Source organism: Daucus carota, chromosome 3 (genome assembly GCF_001625215.2).
Source record: "Daucus carota subsp. sativus chromosome 3, DH1 v3.0, whole genome shotgun sequence".
Taxonomy (NCBI): domain Eukaryota; kingdom Viridiplantae; phylum Streptophyta; class Magnoliopsida; order Apiales; family Apiaceae; genus Daucus; species Daucus carota.
In genome coordinates this window covers 31,319,165-31,341,309 of record NC_030383.2, presented here as the reverse complement: position 1 = coordinate 31,341,309, position 22,145 = coordinate 31,319,165, and the positions used below count along the sequence as shown (strand labels likewise).

General features: G+C 33.8%; 2 protein-coding genes across 3 annotated transcripts; one reads left to right on the top strand and one right to left on the bottom strand.

Annotated features, from left to right (window-relative positions):
* The first annotated feature begins 204 nt into the window (after nucleotides 1-204).
* On the top strand, nucleotides 205-5,567 carry LOC108211008 (PHD finger-containing protein 1). The gene is made up of 6 exons (XM_017382487.2): nucleotides 205-378; nucleotides 3,125-3,210; nucleotides 3,549-4,451; nucleotides 4,540-4,761; nucleotides 4,844-4,968; nucleotides 5,104-5,567. The coding sequence occupies exons 1-6, from the start codon at nucleotides 364-366 to the stop codon at nucleotides 5,157-5,159; spliced, it is 1,407 nt and encodes a 468-aa protein (XP_017237976.1). The 5' UTR covers nucleotides 205-363; the 3' UTR covers nucleotides 5,160-5,567.
* A 719-nt stretch (nucleotides 5,568-6,286) lies between these two features.
* Nucleotides 6,287-9,622, bottom strand: LOC108210979 (F-box protein SKP2A). Of its 2 annotated transcripts, none has more exons than XM_017382446.2 (5): nucleotides 9,434-9,622; nucleotides 8,879-9,150; nucleotides 7,863-8,211; nucleotides 7,639-7,780; nucleotides 6,287-6,842 (listed from the first exon to the last, which is right to left on the bottom strand). In XM_017382446.2, exons 2-5 carry the CDS (start codon nucleotides 9,112-9,114, stop codon nucleotides 6,478-6,480), a joined length of 1,092 nt encoding a protein of 363 aa, XP_017237935.1. In that variant the 5' UTR covers nucleotides 9,115-9,150; nucleotides 9,434-9,622; the 3' UTR covers nucleotides 6,287-6,477. The 2 variants fall into 2 exon arrangements, with proteins under 2 accessions (XP_017237935.1, XP_063947001.1); XM_064090931.1 differs by having other exon boundaries at nucleotides 8,879-9,031; nucleotides 9,434-9,583.
* Nucleotides 9,623-22,145: the final 12,523 nt, after the last annotated feature.

Below are 22,145 nucleotides of genomic sequence, written 5' to 3'. Positions count from 1 at the left end.
CGATTTACAATATCAAAACACTAACATAAAACTTAAATTTTTAAGAGAAATTATATCAGTCAGTTAATATAATTTAATTAAATTTCAATTAATTATTACTAAAACATTAATAAAATAATATTAAAATTTAAATAATAAATTTTGAATTATATAATTCACACAAAGGCCAGTATAATTCAATACCATAAAAGCTGAGTTATGCTTGTTGAGATTGATATTCGGACATTGTTTCTCCTGTTTAATACATCTAACTAAAACCTCACAAACATCGACAGCGTTACTCAAAAATTAGCAGCCCATCTTTGACAACAAGCAGATAGCAGAGAGCCCTCGTTCTCTTGAAGGATTCGCTGGGGGCATGATATGTCTTCAATACTGGTAATTTCATGATGACCCTTTTCGAATTCACAGCTTTTGATTTTATTTATACGCTTTGTGATTTATGAGTTGATTTATATGGGTGGATATGCGATGGTTCATCTTATATGCTTTTGTGATTATGAGTTGATGATATTAGGGTGAATTATGTGATGGTTTATGAGCATTGCATAAACATGATAATGAAGGATTATAATCTTTTGCTTTTGATTTGCCTCAGCTTATGTTAGACTGCTTTAACTGCTTTAAGGCCTTCTCGACCAATTTCGGTTTAAAATATGGACACCCTTTTTCAGAATTGTATTGTTTCCTTTTAGGTAGAAGTGAAAATGTTAGGACATAAAAGAAATGGTTTTTGTAATGTCCACTGATCTCACAAAAATGTCTCAAATAGCTCCCCGATCTCCACGACGACTCATTTAAAGCGCTAAAATACTACCATATATCACGCAGTTAACTTCTTTAAGTAATCCCTAAGTTTTTTTACAAGGATATTCGATTGTCGTATTTTCTCTGTACAGTTTTTAATCCTAAACCAACACACACGCGTCTCTTCCGGTAATATGAAAGTGTTAGGACCTAAAAGAAGTGGTTTTTATATCAATGTCCACTGATCTCACAAAAATGTCTCAATTAGCTCCTTGATCTCCACAATGACTCATTTAAAGCACTAAAATACTACTATATATCACGTGATGTGAACTTTAAAAAATTTTGACGGTAGAGCTGTGTTGTCCAGTGACATGTCAATCCTTTTTGTAGTTGGCATATAACAGCTAGTTTGTGTTCAGTTGATATATCAGACATATGTATTCATTATATAGGTAAGAGTTTAGCATTAAACTTTCCATATCTCTTTGATTTGTATATCACTCTTTAATTGGGCACACATATATCATTATATATGGAAGCCCCATGTCCACTGTGTCGAAATCTTCCTCGTTGAAATCAGGGTGTACTTGGGTGGTGGTCTGTAATTGTTGTATGAACACAAGATACGACACAAAAAAAACTCAATAACAAGTAGTAGAGAAAACCCATAAGAAATTATCAAACATGGAGCATAGACCACAAAGTGAACACTCTAGTCAAAACCCTAATACGACCTACACTCTTTGCATAAGAAAGAAACAACGAGAGACTAGAAGTATTACCTAAACAGATTATAAGACGGAAGCTTCAATTGCATACAATCGATGAACTAGGGTTTTCCCCCAATTCAGAACGGGTGAGGATGTATATCGTCTCAGAAGTGCAAGTATTGCGTGTGTTTTGGCTTTCCCCCTGTCAGTATATGTAGATTATGTATATTATTTGATTTTTTTTATTTTAATGTTGTTTTTATGTGTCATAGCCACGTGTCCGTCTTGTCACCTAACACATACGTTACCAACAGCAAAAAATTGAATTCCGTCAAAAATATTTAAGAGATAACGGCGTGATATATACTAATATTTTAGTGCTTTAAATGAGTTCGGATAACATAGCATTAGTATATCTGATCATTCAATTTGTTGTAAATTATATGTTACATCGGGCCATAGATAATATACACCAACACCATGTGTGAAGTTTCATCATTGTATGTTTCTTTTTTCTTATTTCGTTCTAACACCATGTACGGAGTTTCTTTATATACAAACAATCGACCTCTGCCTCTGAAAACATGGTTTCATGTTAGGATCATATACTGTAATGAGTCGTTAAACATGGAAGTTAGATGCAATAAATGTAGCATATATTGTTTTTTATCTTTAAATTCTACATTTCTTAATTTAGGTTTCCACCTTTACTCTGGTTCACAATTAAGTGTAAAGTTTGATGATTTATCATTGATCACACGACTAAAGATTATGTGTTTATTTTGATCATTTTTAATAGTTATTGCAATCTAGTTCATTTGTTTTGTGATTTGCCTATTCATTATCTCTAACTTTAACATCCAAAGTCGGTTGCTTCCCCCTTTGAACTTCTGATGATGTTCAATTGTTAAGTTATTTCTTAAAGATTAAATCCTTTCTGTTTGATTTATCCTTTAACTGTGTGTATATGGGATTAAGACTTGTCACTTGTACATGTACTGCATAGGCGTTTACATTTTGTGAACATATAAGACGACTGAGGAGTAAAGAAATTGAATCTATTGCTTTGTCTCATTTTTCTCTTTTTGGTTCTTCCAAGTAGTTCCATGAGTGATCGTTGTAAACATGTAGTAAGATTTTCGCAGTTTGCTTCAAAGGCAGCACAAATTTTTGTGCAAGCAACTCAAATTATCAAGTTCTATTATTCTTGTTTTGACTTACATATGTATATAAGTTATCCAATAAAAGGTTTTAAAGTTATGTGCAAGCGTGTTGCAGTTTATACAAATAATAGCTTTGGGTGGAGGAGGCTAAGCTATGTTAGCAAAAATTACCTAATGTAAGCATTACGGTGATACTAAGGAGACACTTAAGCTCCCACCCACTTGAGATTACAAGCGATGCATTAATGTTGATACCAACGTAGTGCTTTCTGTGAAAATTTATACATTGGAATTTGGATGAATACCCTGATGAACTTGAATTTTGTTGACAAAGTTGGATTCCAAAACATAAATGTATTAAAGCTATAGTAGATGTTTATTTATCTCACAGTTCTCCTGAGCTCTTAGATTATTGAAGCTCCAAGTTGCATATTCTAGGCAGTAAAATGTGTATAGCACAGTACTATATTGTGCCGTGACCATTATTTTGTTTTATTGCAGGCAACAACATGCCTCAAGTGCGGAAGCCAAAGCTGGGACAATGCCTTTGTGTGTTGCTCTAGGTGTGAGGATTGTGTTGTTCATCGGTAACGTACCTAATTGCTGATCAGTCAATTTTCGTTATTGTTGTGTAGCTTTAGCTTTGACCCGTCTTTTCTTCCCTTCCCCTTCCCCTTCCCCTTCCCGTACTCCTTTCTTTCTGTTTAACATGACATGCACACAAGTTTCCCTTCTTTGATTAATGGACACCGCTTTTGATATTTTTCTTTAACCTATAAATCTAAGACACGAGCATTATGCAATTGGACTTAATGTAGATAACTAGAGCAATAAACAGATAGCATTCATCTAATATTATTGGTTGGTAGTCAATTCACATGGAGACTCGACTATTAATGGCAAAAACACTTGCCTTTGTTTTCAGTTATTGCTTAGATGTCATTCCCAACACACTTGATGAAATTGTGACTTGGTATTGTGAAGACTGCCAAGAAGATTTAACTCCGTCTACCAAGGAAGCACATGGCTCTGGTTCTATGAATATAAGGGACACCAATTCTACAGACACAGAAGACCATATGTTTGAGGATGGTTCCTCCCATGGGGTTCATTCAGCGCATAATGATAACCATAGCAGAAATTCCGTGGAGAATGAACAAGAGTCTCGTTTGTTACCTTATGGATATGACTGTGTGCAAGAGCATGTAATTCGTTCGTCTTCCAGGAATGGAGCATTTGAGGAAGCACGTGGCTCTGGTTTTACTAACACAGAGGAGCAGATCTTTGAGGATGATCCCTCCCATGGTGTTCCTTCAGGGCATAATCATAACCATAGCAGCATTTCCATGGAGTGTGAAGAAGAGTCTTGTTTGGCACCTTATGGACATGACTGTATGCAAGATCCTGTCATTCATTCTTCTTCTAGGGATGGGGCATTCGAGGAAGCTCGTGGTTCTGGTTCTACTAATATAAGGGACACCGATTCTACTGACACAGAGGAGCAGATCTTTGAGGATGGCACCTACCATGGGATTCATTCAGGGCATAATCATCATCATCATAGCAGCAATTCCATGGATAATAAAGATGAGTCTCTTTTGGTATCTTATGGGCATAACTGTGTGCAAGATAATTTAGTTCATTCCTCTGTTAGTAATGGGGCATTTGAGAGACTCCAAATGAGTTCTGAATATGATGTGAATCCTAGATTAATATGCAACACCGCGCACAACTCTGATGTCAGTGAGATCTCATATCTAGGTAATCCGACTCCGTTAGTGCAAGATCATCATATACCTGCACAACCGGTAAAGGATCCTATTTGGAGGTGAAGTTTTTGTACCAATGTGTTCATTAATAGTCATGCATAGTTCATGTCAAGTGTTTTGATAGTTTTTGCATCAATTTTTTGATAGGGGGGCTTTTGTCATAATTAACAAAAAGCGGGGTACTTATGATGGAGTTGTAGCTCATATATCGAACAAAGCATGCTCTAAAGTATGTGAGAAAGCAAGATCGCTTGAAAATTTTCTGCATTTTGAAAAGCATCCAAAGTCTGATGTCTGGCCAAAAAGCTTTCAGAACTCTCTTCCTTCTGATGAGAGTATTGCCCTGTATTTCTTGCCAGCAGACAGAAGGTAGTGATTTTAGTAGTTTATATTGTCCTGCGTACTTGGCCCGACTTGAATATCTTTATGGGATTTTTTTTTTCAATTGCAGCGGTGAGGAGGTTTTTGAAAATTTGGTGGACTATATGATAGGAGATGAAATAGCTCTAAAAGCCACCATTGAGGATGCTGAGCTTTTGGTTTTCTCTTCTACAGAGCTGCCTCTGTCGTACTGGAGTAAGCACAACTTTCTCTTTTTGCCAAGTATCTACAAATTTCTGTAAAAACTAAAACAGTAAATTGTAGACTCTTTGTAAATTGTGTAGTTCCCATTATCAGTGTCATGATGTTATCAAATAATGAAATTTGCAGGATTCCAAGGTAAATATTATCTGTGGGGAGTGTTTAGGGGAAAGCGAGCAGCTTGATGTTAGCAACAGGAAAAATATGATGCACAAAGTCCAGTTCCAGCCCATGGTGAAGGGACTTGAATCCAAACAAAAAGTTGTAAACATCACGGACTGGTAATCAGTGGGGTGAGAAATGGGGGGCAAGCCTTCCCCCTTTATTTTATAGTTTGTAGTATATGTACATGTTTTACAGGAAATGGATTAGCTGTAGTTGGTCATGTAACTTATTTTCGTTGCTTTTGCTATGTTTCTTCCTGGTCTTCTTAAAGTCGCCCAACCTTGGAAACTCTTACAGTTTTGCGGTGGCTTTTAGAAGATCCAATTGCTCGTGATTCTCGAAAGAAATGAAGTTTTAGAAAGGGCATATGAATGATCATGTAATAAAATTGTTTGTGTCTGGATTTGAAAAGACTTTTGAGTAAAGAAGTTCCCCTTGGTTGGAAATATTCATCCAGAGGTGGTATGTGGGAAAATACAATAAGCCCAGTTGGTCCTCTAAAGTCTAAGCAACACATGAATGCTGTCAATTTTTGGGGCATGTTTCATTGTTTTAGGAGAAAATGAGACAAGTGGATTTCTATAATTTTGTTTTAGAACTGGGATTAGTATTAGAATAAAATTTCAACTTTTTGGTCAGCCCATTCGAAAAACACCTCCATCAGAGCAAGGTTTTTTGATTGGCTACGTCCTTTTTCAACTCCAATAACTGAGGTTTGGAGTTTTGAAAATCAAACGGAAGCTTGTCTGCATTTTGATTGATACAGGAGTTTTTATGATTGTCTGTCCTTTTTCAACTCCATCGATAACTAAAGTTTCCTAGGTTTATTGATAGGAAAGTTCAAACATGCATTATAATAGTTCATCTATTTGATGCCAAGTAATTGATGGAGTGCATGAGAACTAACAAAACAAAGATTGATTTTAACGTCGATAGTCATCGACTCCATCCATCCCCTTATTCATCATTACCCAACAAGGTTTCGACTAGTACAATTGCTTATTTTTCCATCTAATTTATTCACAAACGATCACCATCGTATCATTATATGTGGGGTGCTCTCATGTCCCTGCCTTGATTGTTCTATATTCTTTTCTGGGAGAAATAAACTAGTACTATGTAGCTCCACACATGAGCACAACGGCAATGACAGACAATATCAATATGCAAATCACACAATGCCGAGACCATTAAGATGTTCGTCAATAATAAAATGTCCATATTACAGTCAGACTAAAGCAACATTCATAGTTCTTGCCACATTATTTCACCATCCTACTCCCCAAGCCCCACCCCAGCCCTGAGACAGAAACAGAACACTTTTACCTCCGCTCTTTTTTAGTGAGCTTGAACATTGTTGGTTGCGCGATGAGCTTGAACAGCACAAGCACAGTGCACAGACGTTAAGTTGAGACAGCCACTTATAATCAGTGAATGTCTTCCTGGGCACGTATGAAGTGCTGGGCATGAATCACACAAGGCTTGAACAGCTGGAGGAGTGAGAGCTGTGCACTGACTGATGTTAAGATTCTTAAGCCCTTCTTCCTCATATCTGTTTTTCACAGATTCCCATACACTCTGCTTGTTCTTCACTCGACTGTGAGCCAGAGCATATATTGCTCTGTCTGTGATATTTTGGCAATAGTAGAGACCGAGAGACTGCAGATGAAGGCAATTGTTTGCCAAAGCAACTACGCTCGCATCTGCAAGGATGTACCAAAGGAAATATTTTGGTGAACAGTCTCCATCAATGAAGATACATCGAGCATGTGAAGGAGAGTACATAGTTAAGACTTCTGTTGACATGTATTACACATAAAGATAATATGAATTGCATATTGAAGCATAATATTCATGTTTAGTTTAATTTAACCGCCTGCAGCATTCTCAGCAGAACTGTGCACCAGAACTCAAATTATCTAGACCGGGCAGATATTAACTGCCTTGATATGCTAAAATTACATTGTCAGTTATCAGCTTTCTCACTAAGCTCTTGTAAGAAATATGGTGTGTGTTTTCATAGCACATGTAACAATATAGAAGATGAAAACACCAACCCCAAGCAAGTCATAGTATTCCGCCAACCCACTACACAAGACTATGTAAATATACATGCCAAGAGACCGTTACTTCAGTAAATATTATAGTGACAGGTACCTATGTTAATAGAACGGAAGGACTTCAAGACATTACACACCTATTTCAACAAATAAAAAAGTAGATTTTCTCACTGATATGATGAAGGAGAATATTTGGACTTTATAGAAGTCGAGCCTTACCTCATGTTTTATAATACTACTTGTACTATTGACTACTCTGAACCCTGTAAGATCTTATCATTTGATCTTTTTTCTTGATATCTGTGTGTGTGTGTGTGTGTGACTATTTTTGGCATTTAAAGCTTTTTTTGACCATGAGAAACTTAAAGTCTCATGAACACAACAGAGATTTCGTAACAGAAAACAAAAACATAAAGATACAAATAAGCTATGTTTATACCTGTTATAAGAACACAACCGCACAAGTCGAGGATTCTTAGGTCAGGACATCCATAAGCTAAACTCATAACACCAATATCGCTAACATTCTCGCACCATCCCAGATTGAGATACTGCAGTTGAGTACAATTATATCCAATGGCCTGCGACAGTTGTCATAAAGATTAATATAAACTCGCATGATGATAAAGCAGTGAGCTACAAGTAGCTCTTGTTCTGGCCTACCTTTAGAGCGGAGTCAGATGCAGCTTTTGTGCATCCACAAAGGTTTAAGGTTTTTAATTTTCTGCAGAAATCACTTAGATATGCAAGGGCGGTGTCACTAAATGCTGAGCACCCACTGATGTTCAGCTTTATAAGATTAGGGCAACCATGAGCTAAAGCATGCAACGAGCGATCAGTGAGTTTGAAACTCTTGCTAAGGTCGAGATCCTTCACGTCATGACAATAATTTGCAATAGTTTGAACGGCATTATCCTGCAGCTGTGATTTATCCTGACGCAAAACTAGAACTTGCAGTTTCGAAAATTTGGGAGTGAGAGATAACACCAAGTTATTCATGTTCTTCTTGCACCTTCCAAAAATTTAAAAATATAACTTCAAATCGTAACGGAAATAATGGAAATATATGAAATTTATAATAACGGAGTGAACGCCGAATAAACTTTACAATCAAAAAAGGACTCTTCTTATATACCCTTTATAGATACATGTGCTTGCACATTTGTCATTATTAAATGGTTTTATTTCCCCCAAAGTTTTACTTATATACACAACTTTAAGATAAAAATATGCAGTAGCTCAATTAAAATACTTCGTTAAGATGATTATGTGGATAAAGCTATTTAAACCATGAATAGGCTTCTATTCATGTAAACATAATTACTATTTGATATGATATATATGCTTTGGATGGGATTTTTCTCCATGTATAAGCCTCCACTACCAAACAAATAACTGCTCATTGCTCAATCTCATTTTACGACTTAAGGAAAAAATGGGAAGAGTGGAAGTGCAATGACAGAAACATTTTAATGACAAATAAACGAAAAATATATATATACACAGAAAAAGATTGTCAAATATCAATAGAATGTATAGAGTTGGAAGAAACATAATATAATCAATAAGGCTCCTTGTCAATACACCGGAAAAACAGAGAATCAACAATACGGACATAAATTTATACCCGGAAATAAAAACACGATGAATAACAGTAAATGGAAGGAGTTGGATTATACCAAGAAAGGGAAAGCCGTGTAAGACCCCAACAGATAGCATCTCTCCAACCGCTACATACACCCGAGGCAACAATGACAGAGCGATCATCCACAAGTGACACAATTCGCAGCAGAAGCTCCATCGGGATGTCTTTCCATTCAGTCATCACTCCACTACCACCCATTTTCACACAAGCAGAGACAACCATCAGTTTCTCAAAACTATGGTCCAAACTTGATTCACTTTCATCAAACATCTGCCTTTTTCTACTCTCCTAATCTCACTTGTTAGTCTGTAATCAGGGACAAAACAAACTAATTTATAACACGGAAACGAGAGAAATTGACTTGATAAACTATAACAAAAAGGGCATAATTAGTTAACGAATCATCAACACCAAAATTCTCACAGATATATATATATATATCAAGCAAACCCCACCGAAAAAACAAAAAGATTACTTGTAAGACATATGTGTTTTTCTGCGTCAAGGATTAAACTTTACAAACATAAGCCCCAAACGAACAAAGCCACAAAAGTGAATAGGGAGAGAGAGAGGGAGAGAGAGAGATTACTTATTGATCGGATGAAGGAGATAAAGAAAGAGTCTTCTATGTTGTGTTGTGTGAGCTTGCTTGTTGCTTCTCCTCTTTATTACCAGAGTTATAACAGCTATTCTATGTATTTTGTTGTGTGCGAGAGAGAGAGAGAGATTGAGGCGAGCGTACAGTCGAGAAAGAGCATTTAGGCGACCTTATGACGCCACGTGGCATTGAGTATGACTCAGACAATTTGTGGGACTACCATTAATAACTAATCTCAGATATTCCCTCTTAATAATTATTTTGATATTTTTAATACAATATTCTCTTCAAATTTCAATATAAACTTTTTTATAGGAAATACTATTTTTTAGTATGCAGTTATTTTTGATGTATTTGATATATAATTTTTGAAAAATTTTAAAATGAAAAGCGAGTATATGGATATCATGAGTGGTGTCCGTGATGAATAAAACATTATTTATACTCCCCCTGCTTTGAAATATAAGTCGTTTAATTTTTGGCACACACTTTTAAGATTTTTAACCGGATAGTTAAAATTATTATTTTTGAAATTTTCTTTTTTGAATAAAAATATATGATTAATATTATAATTCAGAAAAAAAAATTAAAAATAATAATTTTAACTATACAGTCAAAGGACTTAGAAGTGTGTGTCAAAAAGTCAAGCGACCTATATATCAAAACGGAAGGAGTAATTATTAATTAATTAGTTGAGTTGTCAACTCTTACGATTTATGAACACTTACTTCAACTTTATTTTAAAAAGATTTCCTACGCAAACTGATTTTAAAAGTGCAAATATTTTAAATAATAAAATATATTTTCACGCTCACACTACTAATACAAAAGTATATTTATTTTTCCCAACTAATTATAGTCAACAATATATCTTTCAATATACATAGTTCTCGACATATTAATAGTTCTTCATATAAATTTAAATAATTAAATAATAATTGGTCGGTATAGTATTTTGATTAAGAGAGTCAATATGAGTAAAATACTATTTAATGTCCATAATGAATAAAATATTATTTATAATTAATTAAAATATTAACTATTATAAATAGTCACTTCAATTCCCATTACAACTCTAAAAATGATTTCTTAAAACAACTAATTATATATAGAGATTAGAGAGATAGGGGGCTAATGATCAAATACAAAACAATACAATTTAGTGGTATTCTCTGTAAAAAATAGTGATTTGTGTTGAAAAATTTGATGAAAACTCTCAGAAATCGATGAAAATCTACCAATATGTTCTTGTACTTACGGTAGTGGTGGACGTGGAGATGAAGGTGATGTGTGCTGCTCCAGATAATCGAGCTTTGATGGCGTTTTTAAAATTGTCTTTAAATCAGGTGACTCACGTATGAGAGATATATAACTTTCACATCTGTTTGTTGATGGTAAATTGTCTTCCAGACATGGACAATGAGGGTGGTGATGTTGTCAATGGATAGAAAGGGATTGGTGGAGGGGACGGTGAAAGTGATAGAGATAGGTCGGCGGACATGAGTTGCTCGAAATGAAAGTAGAACCGATGGTGGTGGAGGTGGGGTTGTAAGATGATTTAGCTGATCATAAATCTCTCTAATCTAATACATTTATATATTTTAGCAATGTCAAAATAAGAGTAAAATGAATCGAACAAGTTTTAGAAATCTAGAGATCATAATATTATTTATATTTGATGTCTCGAGTGCATTGTGATTAATTTTAAGAGAAAAAATATAAATAATTCAAAAAATATTTTCAATTGTTTTTAAATCTAGTTGGTAATATATGATATGTTCAACTCATATTTATAATAACTAGACTCTTCTATGCACATAAATTACCGAATTAAAATTAGTCATATGCTTGTTACATCACTTAAGAAAAAAAATTAAAATATAATTTGAAATACTATGGTTAGTCATTTTAAAATGAAGTAATTGCATATCGCACCCCCTAACAATCGTTCAAAAATGATATTGTACTCATACTTTGAGAAACTCAACTCACACCCCCTATCTTTACATTTCAAAAACGATACGCACTCCCATCCGTTAAATTCCGTTAACTTCCATTAAAATACTCTTTCTGTCTCAATTTACATGTTCTTTTTGCTTTTCGAGGAGTCAAATTGATTAATTTTTGACCAACTATTAGAAAATATTTATTTATTATATTAGAAAATAGAAAATCACATATTAAAACAAGCTAGTTTTACCTTTTTGATGATATTTTTTTAAATTTTTGTTTAATTAAGCTATCCCAAGTCAAAATGATTTTACATATCAAATTTTGGTTTAATAAAAGTGTGTATATTTATAATAAATATCACATAATTTTTATTTTTTATATTTAAAATAATGTATATTTTAAGTACTTAATACACATATCACTAAAAATTTAAAATCATTTGATATGTAAAATCATTTTGACTTGGGGATAACTTAATTAAACAAAAATTTTAAAAAAATATCATCAAAAGGTAAATCTTGTCTATTTTAATATGTAACTTTCTATTTTCTAAAAAAATAAATAAATATTTTCTAATAGTTGGTCAAAAATTAATTAATTTGACTACTCGAAAAGCAAAATTGACATGTAAATTGAGACGGACGAAGTATTTTAACATAAGTTAACGGAATTTAACGGAGTGGGTGCGTATTCTTGAAATGTAAAGATAGAGGGTGTGAGTTGAAATTCTCAAAGTATGAATACAATATTATTTTTTAATGATAGGTAGAGGGTGCGATATGTAATTATCTCAAAATTTGTGCCGATGTTACGTACCAGATAGAATTAAAGATGAAGAATTATTTTGAAAGGAGTCAATTATATGCGTTACAAACAATGAAGCAGAAACAAAGATGTCGCTGATTTGATTGTGCACATTATCTTGAGCAATAATGGTGACATAATGCAGGTTTCTAGAAAGTGCGTGACGGGTATTTTGTAACGATAAATAATAAATACCGAAAAGGTGGAGAAAATGAAGAAAGGACGGAAGGTTTTGTCGAGAAAAGAAGCCGCGCCAAAATAATATTCGACAAAATCCAAGCAGATAGGGCGCCTTTACTTTCTGGCTTGTCAAATGCCCCACCACTAAGTTTTCAACATTGAGCCCCATAATTTTATTTTGTTTTTCTAATTAGCATTGAAAAAATTGCAACCCTGGCTTCTCGCTTCACGTGATTTGCGGCTAGTGGCCGCGGATTCTTACGTTAAAAAAAAATTGCGTCGATATATACTTTTTATGGAAAGTGGTATTTATTGAAATTTAAAACCCTTACTAGCAATTTAATTTTATAATTTACATATAAATATAATTTTTTTCGCAAAATTATATTTTGATATATAAAAATAATGGAGACGATATCACGAATATCTGTTTTTTTTTTTTTTTTTTTGTGATTCAGCTACTCTCTTTTTATTTTTATTCTATTTCTCCATGTTTCTTTACCCATTTTTTAAATCAAAAAGTTGTGTCAATTCAATTTTTTTTTCTTTTTTTTGAATAAAAGAAGATTTTCATTAAATAATCAAAGCATCCGACAATAATGTCCCCAACACAAACTGCGGAGGAGACTGAAAAATAATGAAGCTATTAAGCTTTAGCAACTTATGTGCTACTTTGTTTCTAACAAAATTAACCGATACCCCACCCCTACTCCTGATCATATCCTTGCACTGCTGCACTAATGCTCCTAGCTCCAGAAGGTTGATGTGCTCTCCTTTAATAGCCTTAACACTTAGCATTGAATCACTTTCAAGTTCCACTTCAATTCCTGGAAAATCATGCAGTCAAGACAGAGCTTCGACGATACCTATCATTTAATTACATGTTAAATTTGATATTAGCTTAGGATACTTAAGATATATTATATTTTTTGATAACGTTTAATTTATTTATGATAATTGAATAGAAGATTGTTTTACGGGAGAGAAGAAAAACTTGATGTAGTAACATGTTGTGTTAAGATTTCTTTTTACTTTTTTCATCTTTAATTGAAATTAATATATTTTTAGTATTAATTTATATTTTATGATACTTATATATAGTATAGTCTTATCATAAAAAGTTATTTCCTGTTAAATTAAAGTAAAGAACTTCCTTAACGGCAAAGAAGCAGAGTACATATACTACAGTAGTAGGGAAGCATACAACAAAATGAGATAAATTGACGTGGATGTTGTGATTTCTGAATCTTGCTCTGCTCGCTGTCCAGATACATTCTTCAAACGTTATGATGTACTGTAGTGGATTGTGCGAGTAAATTAACAAGACGATTATTGCTGGAGCCGCTGCTCTCTCTGTTTGAATTTATATATCCATTTTTCAAAATTTTTTGTCGGTATTAGGAACTATCAAAAAACTCCTTCCCCTCTCTCTCAAAATTAGGGGTTGCAGTTTTGAGAGTCGACCTCCAAAGCCGCCACTTCTCCGCTCTTCATCCTTCATCCCCTCTCTTGATTAATCATCTTCGGTCTTCCATCTTCTCTTTTATTTATCAGTTTTATCAATAAAACCAAGATCTAATCCTTTTGGGTGAGTTCTTGTTGAGTACCTTGTCATCAAGGTTGTGCTCATCTTTTTGAAATGTTTGTGTTTGTTTTGATGTTTCTGTGTGTCTTGTTATGTGTTTCGGTAACGTTTTCAAGAAGGTGTTACATGATATTTTTTGGGTGATCCGTATGGCTTGTATCAAATATGGCACGGTGGTAAATATTGCAAGTGCTCACCTTTCACGACATGATAGTGTTCATGTTATGGGGTCGTTTTTGATCCAATATTAGTGGATGTAACTGATAATTCTGAACATTGGGCTACAAATGCTGCTGCTTATGTGAAGGTCGATTGTGATGCTACTATGTTCACAACTGATGTAGGCTGGATTGTTCGAGATTTGATTGTAATACTTTTTGGTTCAAAGAATTTAAATATTCTATTTGAAAAGTGATCTGAAAACAAAGCGGCTATATGTTTAGCTCGTTTTTTTGTTTATTAATCAAGTTGTAATTGACAGTTCAAGGGTTTGTCTCAGCTGGATTTCGGTTATTTATTAAATTCTTCGCTTTTCGTCAAATATATATATATATATCCACTTTTCAGAGTAATTTTTTTTTTAAATTTAACTGTACATTTCAACTATCAATGCTAAATTATATTTTCAAAACCAATACGACTTCACATATATATGTTATTTATATTTCCCAGATCAACTTCATTTCACATATTACCGTCATTTAATGCAAATAATTATGTACGGGTTAAATAGCTAATTCATCACTGTACTCATTAAAAACTTGTCGTTTGGTCCTTTTTGCTGAAAAAACTCATAGTCAACTAATGAAGTATTTAAAAACTTTCATATTAGTAATTCCTGTAAGTTTTGTTAAAAACATTAACGGAAATAAGCAGTCTTTCGAAAACATCATTACAAGAACAATGTTATTTTACACAAGACTAGTAGAAAGATTATAAAAGGGGGGTTGAATACAATGTTTTAAAAATTAAAAGATTTGAGAACACAAACACTAGCAAATGTGCAGAAAAGAAATAACACCAAGTATTAAAAATACGAGTGGATTGTTTGATCCACCCGTGAAAATATATTAAGAAGAATCTGTGGATTTTTACAAACTCACAGCTGCTGGTTTTCAACACTAGAACACACAAGAAAAGCTCTAGCTTTGCTAATGTTTGGAACAGTTCTAATATTGCTACAGACTTGGTTATATATCCTAAGTTTACAAAGTTAACTAGAATACAAATATTGCACTCTATTTGAAACTTTGCCGCACCACATTGTCTTATGCATGTTTTCTGAATTGTCTTAATCTTTGACTAGTCTTCTTCAAATCTAGGTTGCATTGCACAAAACAGATTTGTTTCTATTTCTTCTTTATTGTCCCAATGGTCTACCATGTATCTATCAGATTTAAGCTCTAGTCGTTTTCAATGGATATGGACTCATCCGTTGAAATATGCTTCATCCGTTGATTGATTTACAAGTTTTTTTAGGATAGAAAGCAAGTGAATGTAAGTGAAAGCAAATGTGCTTTCACTTTCATCCCACTTTTGTAGTGAAAGTTTTGGAGTGAAATTATGTTATAATTGCATCCATTTTTACTTACTTTCATCCCTTTAAAAAACTCGGGAGCACAAATAAGAGTGAAAGTTATATAAATTTACTTCCTCTTCACCTGCTTTCCTCCCTGTTTATAACTCGGGAGCAGGACGCTAATTTGAACAAGTTACAATGTGTTATTATCACCAAAACTAGTGATTCCTAACAAACAATAATTCAAAAACATCATTTCATACATAATTAGCATCACCCCCTGCAGTTACAGTAATAAAATTATCATCCCCTTCAGTTACAGTGACAAAAGAACTAACAACTATTCCCAAGTTTACAGTCTCCAAAAATCAAGATTAGATTTAGACTTTCCACTGTATAACCTTCCCAATTTAATAGTATTGTCTTCCATGTTGTTTCCTTATGTTCCTAAGCCCTTCAAAATAGACATTACTAAAGTTAGGTATAACAGAATCGAAAATCGGTCAGGCCTTAAAGAGTTGCATGTGTTGAGTTTATATAACTGAATGGGCAACAGTAGGAGACAACGGAGACTGTGGATCACTAAATCTTTTAGCTGAATTCCCAGAGATTTTCTCTTTCTCACCAATTTTTTTGCATTTTCTCACTAACTTTGGTTTGAAACCTAACTTTCATACTCAAAGGTAGTGTAATAAGCGAAAAAAATTACAACTAACCGATACTCATTGGATCATGGAACCGTAGCTTGTATCATGTGAATAATCAAAGAAATTTACAACAAAACATAATTTGTGCAATCATGGAACCATACCTTGTATCATATCTTCAGACGTAAACAGGTTCCATGATCTCGTGGAACTTTCATCCTATTAAAAGGAGAAAACACAATGTCAATACATAGACTCTGATCGCCAGTAATCGAAGCTATGAAAATATTGAAAATTATACATGTAATGAACAATCAGCGTAATAACAAATGAATTTCATTCAAAATCAAATACATTAGACATTATCCGGAAATCAATGATTCGGTGAAATTTTGTTTTAGGCTTAGTAAAAGTACTGAGCATAACATAAACATAAATATGTAATAAGCATTAGTATAAACTCTAATTTCAAATTTGAAATCTGAATTGTAAATGAATTAGAAAATACAACAGAGTGAAGTATAGTAACCACCCGAGCTTTGTCTTCCTGAGGAAGCTTGGTTTCAATTTAAATTAACAGTACCATGCATTCTTTTAGGAGCTGTAATAGTCAATCTTAATTAATTATATAATTGTATGTATGTATGTACATAGGGGTGTAAATGAGCCGAGCCGAGCCGAACTCTAGAGTGCTCGTGTATCGTTTGTTAAAAAATTAGCGAACTCGAACTTGAGCTCGAGCTTGGATCGAGCCAAAAATACTGTTTGAGTATCGACTCATTAAGGAATAACTCTGTTCACGAACGGCTCGCGAACCGCTCACGAACATGTCTCACGAGGTTTTGCTCACGAACCGTTCATTAACTTACGCTCACGAACGTGTCTCACAAATTCTTGCTCATCAACCGCTCATTAATTTTGTTTACGAGCTTGTTTAATAAATTTTGCTAACGAACTAGCTTATGCTCATAAATTTATTTACGAGTTTGTTTGTTATTTAATATAATTTAAAAAAATTAAAATTCTAACAGTATTTTAATTTATGCTCTATGGAATCATAAATTCATAATAAATCATCCATTAATAAAACTCCCACATCCACGAGCCATGTTCACGAGTCAGGTTCACGAGTCAAGTTCACAAACTCATAATTCGAACTTGTTCGCGAACTATCGAGTCGAACTCTATTGTGCTCAAGTTCAACTCGTTTATAAAACGAACCTTAAAGTTGTGCTCAAGATCGACTCGTTTATGAATCGAACCGAGGTCGAACCGAGCTTTTTTCGAACCGAACACCGAGCGGTTATCGAGCGTATCAACTCATTTACAGCCCTATATGTACATGTCTTACTATGTGACAATTGGCAGCGCACGTGAATATAAACACATAAAGGTACTACTCATTAGACTTTGTCGACCGCAAAGTGGAGGCAACATGCAGTCTTGACGTGTCAGCGGCTGAAGGTATCATAAGCAGTGGCAGGAGGTGTAATTTCAAGCAACCTGAAAGGTGAAAGCCAATCTGGGAGAAGTTACTGTTCAAAAAAGGCAAGAGGACCTATTATATACATAGATACATAGATTACGCTAGAGGTGAGTTTTCTCGTAACTTCCGGGAAGTAAAATCGCTACATCGCTACGAGTGGACGTTTTTCGATAAATAAATAATTACTAATTAAATATAAAAATACATAATTAAATCCATAAATAAATTATAAAATCACACAGCAATCCATAAATCAATATGAAAATATCATAATAAACTATATTTTATCCAGAGAATATACAAATTGAAATCTCCGAAATACACACACATATAAGCAATCAATTTAATAATCCAGGTAACACAAAATTCACATAATATTCATAAATCACCATAACTAATTAAACGAACCGCTATACACATAACACTTAGGGGCCGTTTGGGTTAGCTTAAAAGAAGTGACTTCTTGCTTATAGTAAAGAAGTGGAGTAGGAGTGAGAAGTAAATAAGTTAATACAGTGTTTGGAAAATAAGCAGAAGCAGTGAGAGAGAAGCTATCATTCTCAGCTTCTAAAAAATGCTTCTACTTCTTTACACAAACGGGTCAAGAAAAGCAGAAGCAAGAAGCAGCGTTTGCTTCTTGCAAACAAACACCACCTTAGTCTCGTAATGATTATATTTATATAACAATCATCTAGATTTTTCAAAATAATATATGAAATAAGTATTGAAAACACAATCATATATTAACAACACAATAACCCGGAGTTTAAAATATAATATTTTGAAAACTCATTAAACTGGAATAAAATATTAAATCATATTCCTTCTTTTTTAGGAAAATCACTTTTATAATAATAAATAGATTTTTGAAAAAATCCCGGTCATTACAATCTACCCTCCTTATCGGGATTCCGTACTCGGATTAGAGAAAGGAGGACGCATAATCTTTTCAAACTATATGACTCAACATATTAATTTTACTCACATACAGATTAGCACACAATGTTCAATTAACACCCACAACAATATTCAATTGAAGCTAACAATAATATCTAGACAAATAGATCTATAATAATCAAATCCAAATTTTAAAAAAATCTGTGATATTACAAAGTAATCCAAATCATTAAAAATTCGATTAGTATAATTGTTTATAAATTGTATTCGTCCCCTTACCATATGTGTAGAACGACAGTTTCTGTTAGGTCCCGATACGATTGTAGAAGGGGGGGTTGAATACAATCGTCACAAAATTCGCGCGGAATAAATCTGATTTAAATAAAACAGGATAATCAGATTTTAATTAATTAAATAAACAAGGTTCAAGTAAAAAGTTATTTAAACTTGAAAGTCGTTATTAAATTAATTAAGGTTCAGTTTTAATGTCCACTAAATATTTTAGAATAAATTTGACAGGAAGTATTCTAATTTAGGGATTAAAACAACCGAATGATCAAAGCACAGGAAACTGTGGATTTAACGAATAGCAAGTTACAAACAACTTGAAAGTTTACAAGGCAATGAACATTGAACAAATGAAGTGGTGAAGCCATATTTATAGGCAAACCATTGAACTAATATGACAAAGCTAGGCATGACAACCCTAGGAAGCTTTATGACAATCTAAACAAGTGCTATGACAAAAGGTATGACAATTAGAAGCATTGTCATGGCACAAGTGAGAAGGTATGACAATCTAAGAGAAGGTATGACAATCAGAATGACAAACCAAGGGAAGGTATGACAATCAGAATGACAAACCAAGGGAAGGTATGACAATTACAAGCATTGTCATGCTCTCTTAGAATAGGTATGACAACCGTATGACAAACGGTATGACAATCAGTGGGAAGGTATGACAATTGATACTTGGTGGCTAAGGTAGAGTGGCATGACAAACGGTATGACAAACCAAGGGATTGTCATACCTTGTGACTTCGGTATGACAATGAACAATTGTCATGCCTAAGTCATTCGGTATGACAAACCAAAGGTTTGTCACGCCTCCTGACTAAGGCAGGAGACATAGTGCGGTATGACAATCAATTAGATTGTCATACCGTGCTCAAAAACCATATAAAATGTATTTTCTTGTATATAATTAATTCAATAATTATCCACTTAATTATATTAATTATATAAATTCATAAATTAAATTAATTCGAGTGTGAATTAATTTAATAAATAAATTACATAACTTATATAATTATTTTGAGATGTGAATTAATTAAAAGAATAATTATATTGAGCACTTCTTCAGCAGCAGGTCTGAGCGGCGGTCTCCTTGTCCTTCCTTTTAGCCTTCTTTCTTTTGCTTTCTTTTTGTAAATTAATTCTAAATCAATTAACTTATTAATAAACTTAATTATCAAATTAATTCTAATTGAATTAATTTAACAACTAAATAAATTAATAGAGATTAATTATTTAATAAAGAATTAATTAAAAACTCTATATTCCAGAAAGCAAATGTCTTGAGCCTTCATCTTGATCATCTTTCGCTTGAACGACCACCTTCCTTTGATGTTAAATATTCAATATAAATAGATGACACACGAATGTACTGTCTGGTTCATCTGTGCCTAACTAAATTGAATATTCTCCATCAACCAAACATTTGAGCCGTGGTCGGGTCTTCGAATCTTTGTCTTCTAGTTCAACTTCATTTCAGTACACATATGGAATCTCTGATGAAATAAATACTTGAATCTTCGTACCTTCTGAAATCCTTGAACTGCTACACAATTTATTTAACACTGAGGCTTGATCATATGAAATGAACTTCTTCCAGTGGCTTGTAGCGGATATCTTGGAATTCTTCTGATATTCTGATTCTTGTATCCACTTTACTTTCTAGATCTGATTCCAGCTAAACTATCTACTATCTACTGACATAACTTATCAGAGACTAATCCAGGTTGAGTTACAAGTTGAGTTACAAGTAGAAAGGTTATCAGATACAATTTGAGTTATCACTGGTTGTACAAATAGGCTTAGACATGTACCTTGCAATAAGGCCTTTCAATCTCCCCCTATTTGTTTGTTAAACACTAACACACAAATTCAGATGAGGATAACTCAACTAACAACAACTAACAACTTTCTATGACTCAATAAACATTAATACCAACTCAACTTATTAGGAAACAATCCCAATTGATAAGAGAAACATAAAACATTAAAATGTACGTAGTAGATGGTTTCTGGTAATACATATAACATTGTACCAGTCTCCATTTTTCTTCAGACAGCTACTTCTTCTGAAATGCCTTTCAATCACTTAAGACCTTTCAATCTCTCCAAGGCCTTTCAATCACCTTCCAAGATCTAACATGTAATTCTCCCTTAATCTTCTCCCTCATAGGTTCCTCCTTAGATGATAGATTAGAACATGAATATTCTCCACCTAAGTGAGGCAGGCATAAAACATTCTCCCCTTAAGATCATGGATCATAGAATATTCTCCTCCTCAGAGTTCCTCAGAGTTCTGTCAATATTTCTCCCCCTTAGTTGAGGAATCCTCAATTGTTATCAATAATGATACCAACTGATTAGATAAGACATTGAATGACAGAATCCATTATAAAGAAGACAGGGCTTCGTAGAAGGTGCATCCAGTAGAAAAGTAACCATAGTAAGCATCCACTTAGATACAACATTATAGATACCAATTCTGAACAATAAGGTTTAAATTTGGTAAACAGTGGGTGTCTCACTAAAACATTCTGCAGGTGTATCACTCGACACTCAAAATATCTCTCAGTTTATGGGTAAAGGTTTCACTCACAAGTTCTGTAAGTGTTTCACTCCACACAAATCCTGAGCTTCCATAGATGGTGTGATGTACCTGCAATTAAGATCACCTTAGCCTCCTCATGGAAGGTCATTGGTGGTGCAATGGGAGTTCGTAATTCCCAGTCCTCGTAGACTCGTCGGATAAATCCAAGTCATAGTCCACAAGTTGCCTACTACTTTCAGAGAGTAGTAAATCCTTAAAGGATCCAGAGTTTGATTCTGGGAGGGTAGACAATAGGCCTTTAAATGGCATGAAACCTATGTTTCCCTCAGATACCTGTTAAGGCACTTGATCCTTAGAAGAATCCTCTACCATAGTAGATTGCCTTTCACCGACAAGGGTGAAAGATCCCGTTGGGGATCCGGAAATGTTCCTTCCGGGAGGGTAGACAAGGACGTTTTAGATGGCAACGTGTCCAAGTTTCCCTCGGATGCCTATGAAGGCACTTGGTTCAATAAAGAACCAGCAATTCCAGTGTCTATCCCTGATATGGACGACAAAGTTATTGCAACCGTCAATTACTTGAATATTTACCAACGACAAAAATATTCACAATATTAGTATTCACGACATAGATACCAATAAGAAATACTTTACAAGCATGCAACAAAATTAAAATAGAAATAAACATAAAAATAAAAATAAAACTATTTACAAGAGCTCATGTCATGTTTAACATTCCAAGTCCACAAACCAATCTTGAGAAAGTGGATTCATCAAGTGGTTTAGTGAA

Bases quoted from the DNA above. Each gene is read 5' to 3' on its own strand.
- LOC108211008 (XM_017382487.2), top strand. The intron at 3,211-3,548 runs GTAACGTACCTA...CTTTGTTTTCAG, and splicing joins GAGGATTGTGTTGTTCATCG to TTATTGCTTAGATGTCATTC. The intron at 4,452-4,539 runs GTGAAGTTTTTG...ATTTTTTGATAG, and splicing joins GTAAAGGATCCTATTTGGAG to GGGGGCTTTTGTCATAATTA.
- LOC108210979 (XM_017382446.2), bottom strand. From the start codon at position 9,114: ATGTTTGATGAAAGTGAATCAAGTTTGGACCATAGTTTTGAGAAACTG. The intron at 7,781-7,862 runs GTAGGCCAGAAC...CAACTGTCGCAG, and splicing joins CATCTGACTCCGCTCTAAAG to GCCATTGGATATAATTGTAC. The intron at 6,843-7,638 runs GTATAAACATAG...ACATCCTTGCAG, and splicing joins CGGTTGTGTTCTTATAACAG to ATGCGAGCGTAGTTGCTTTG.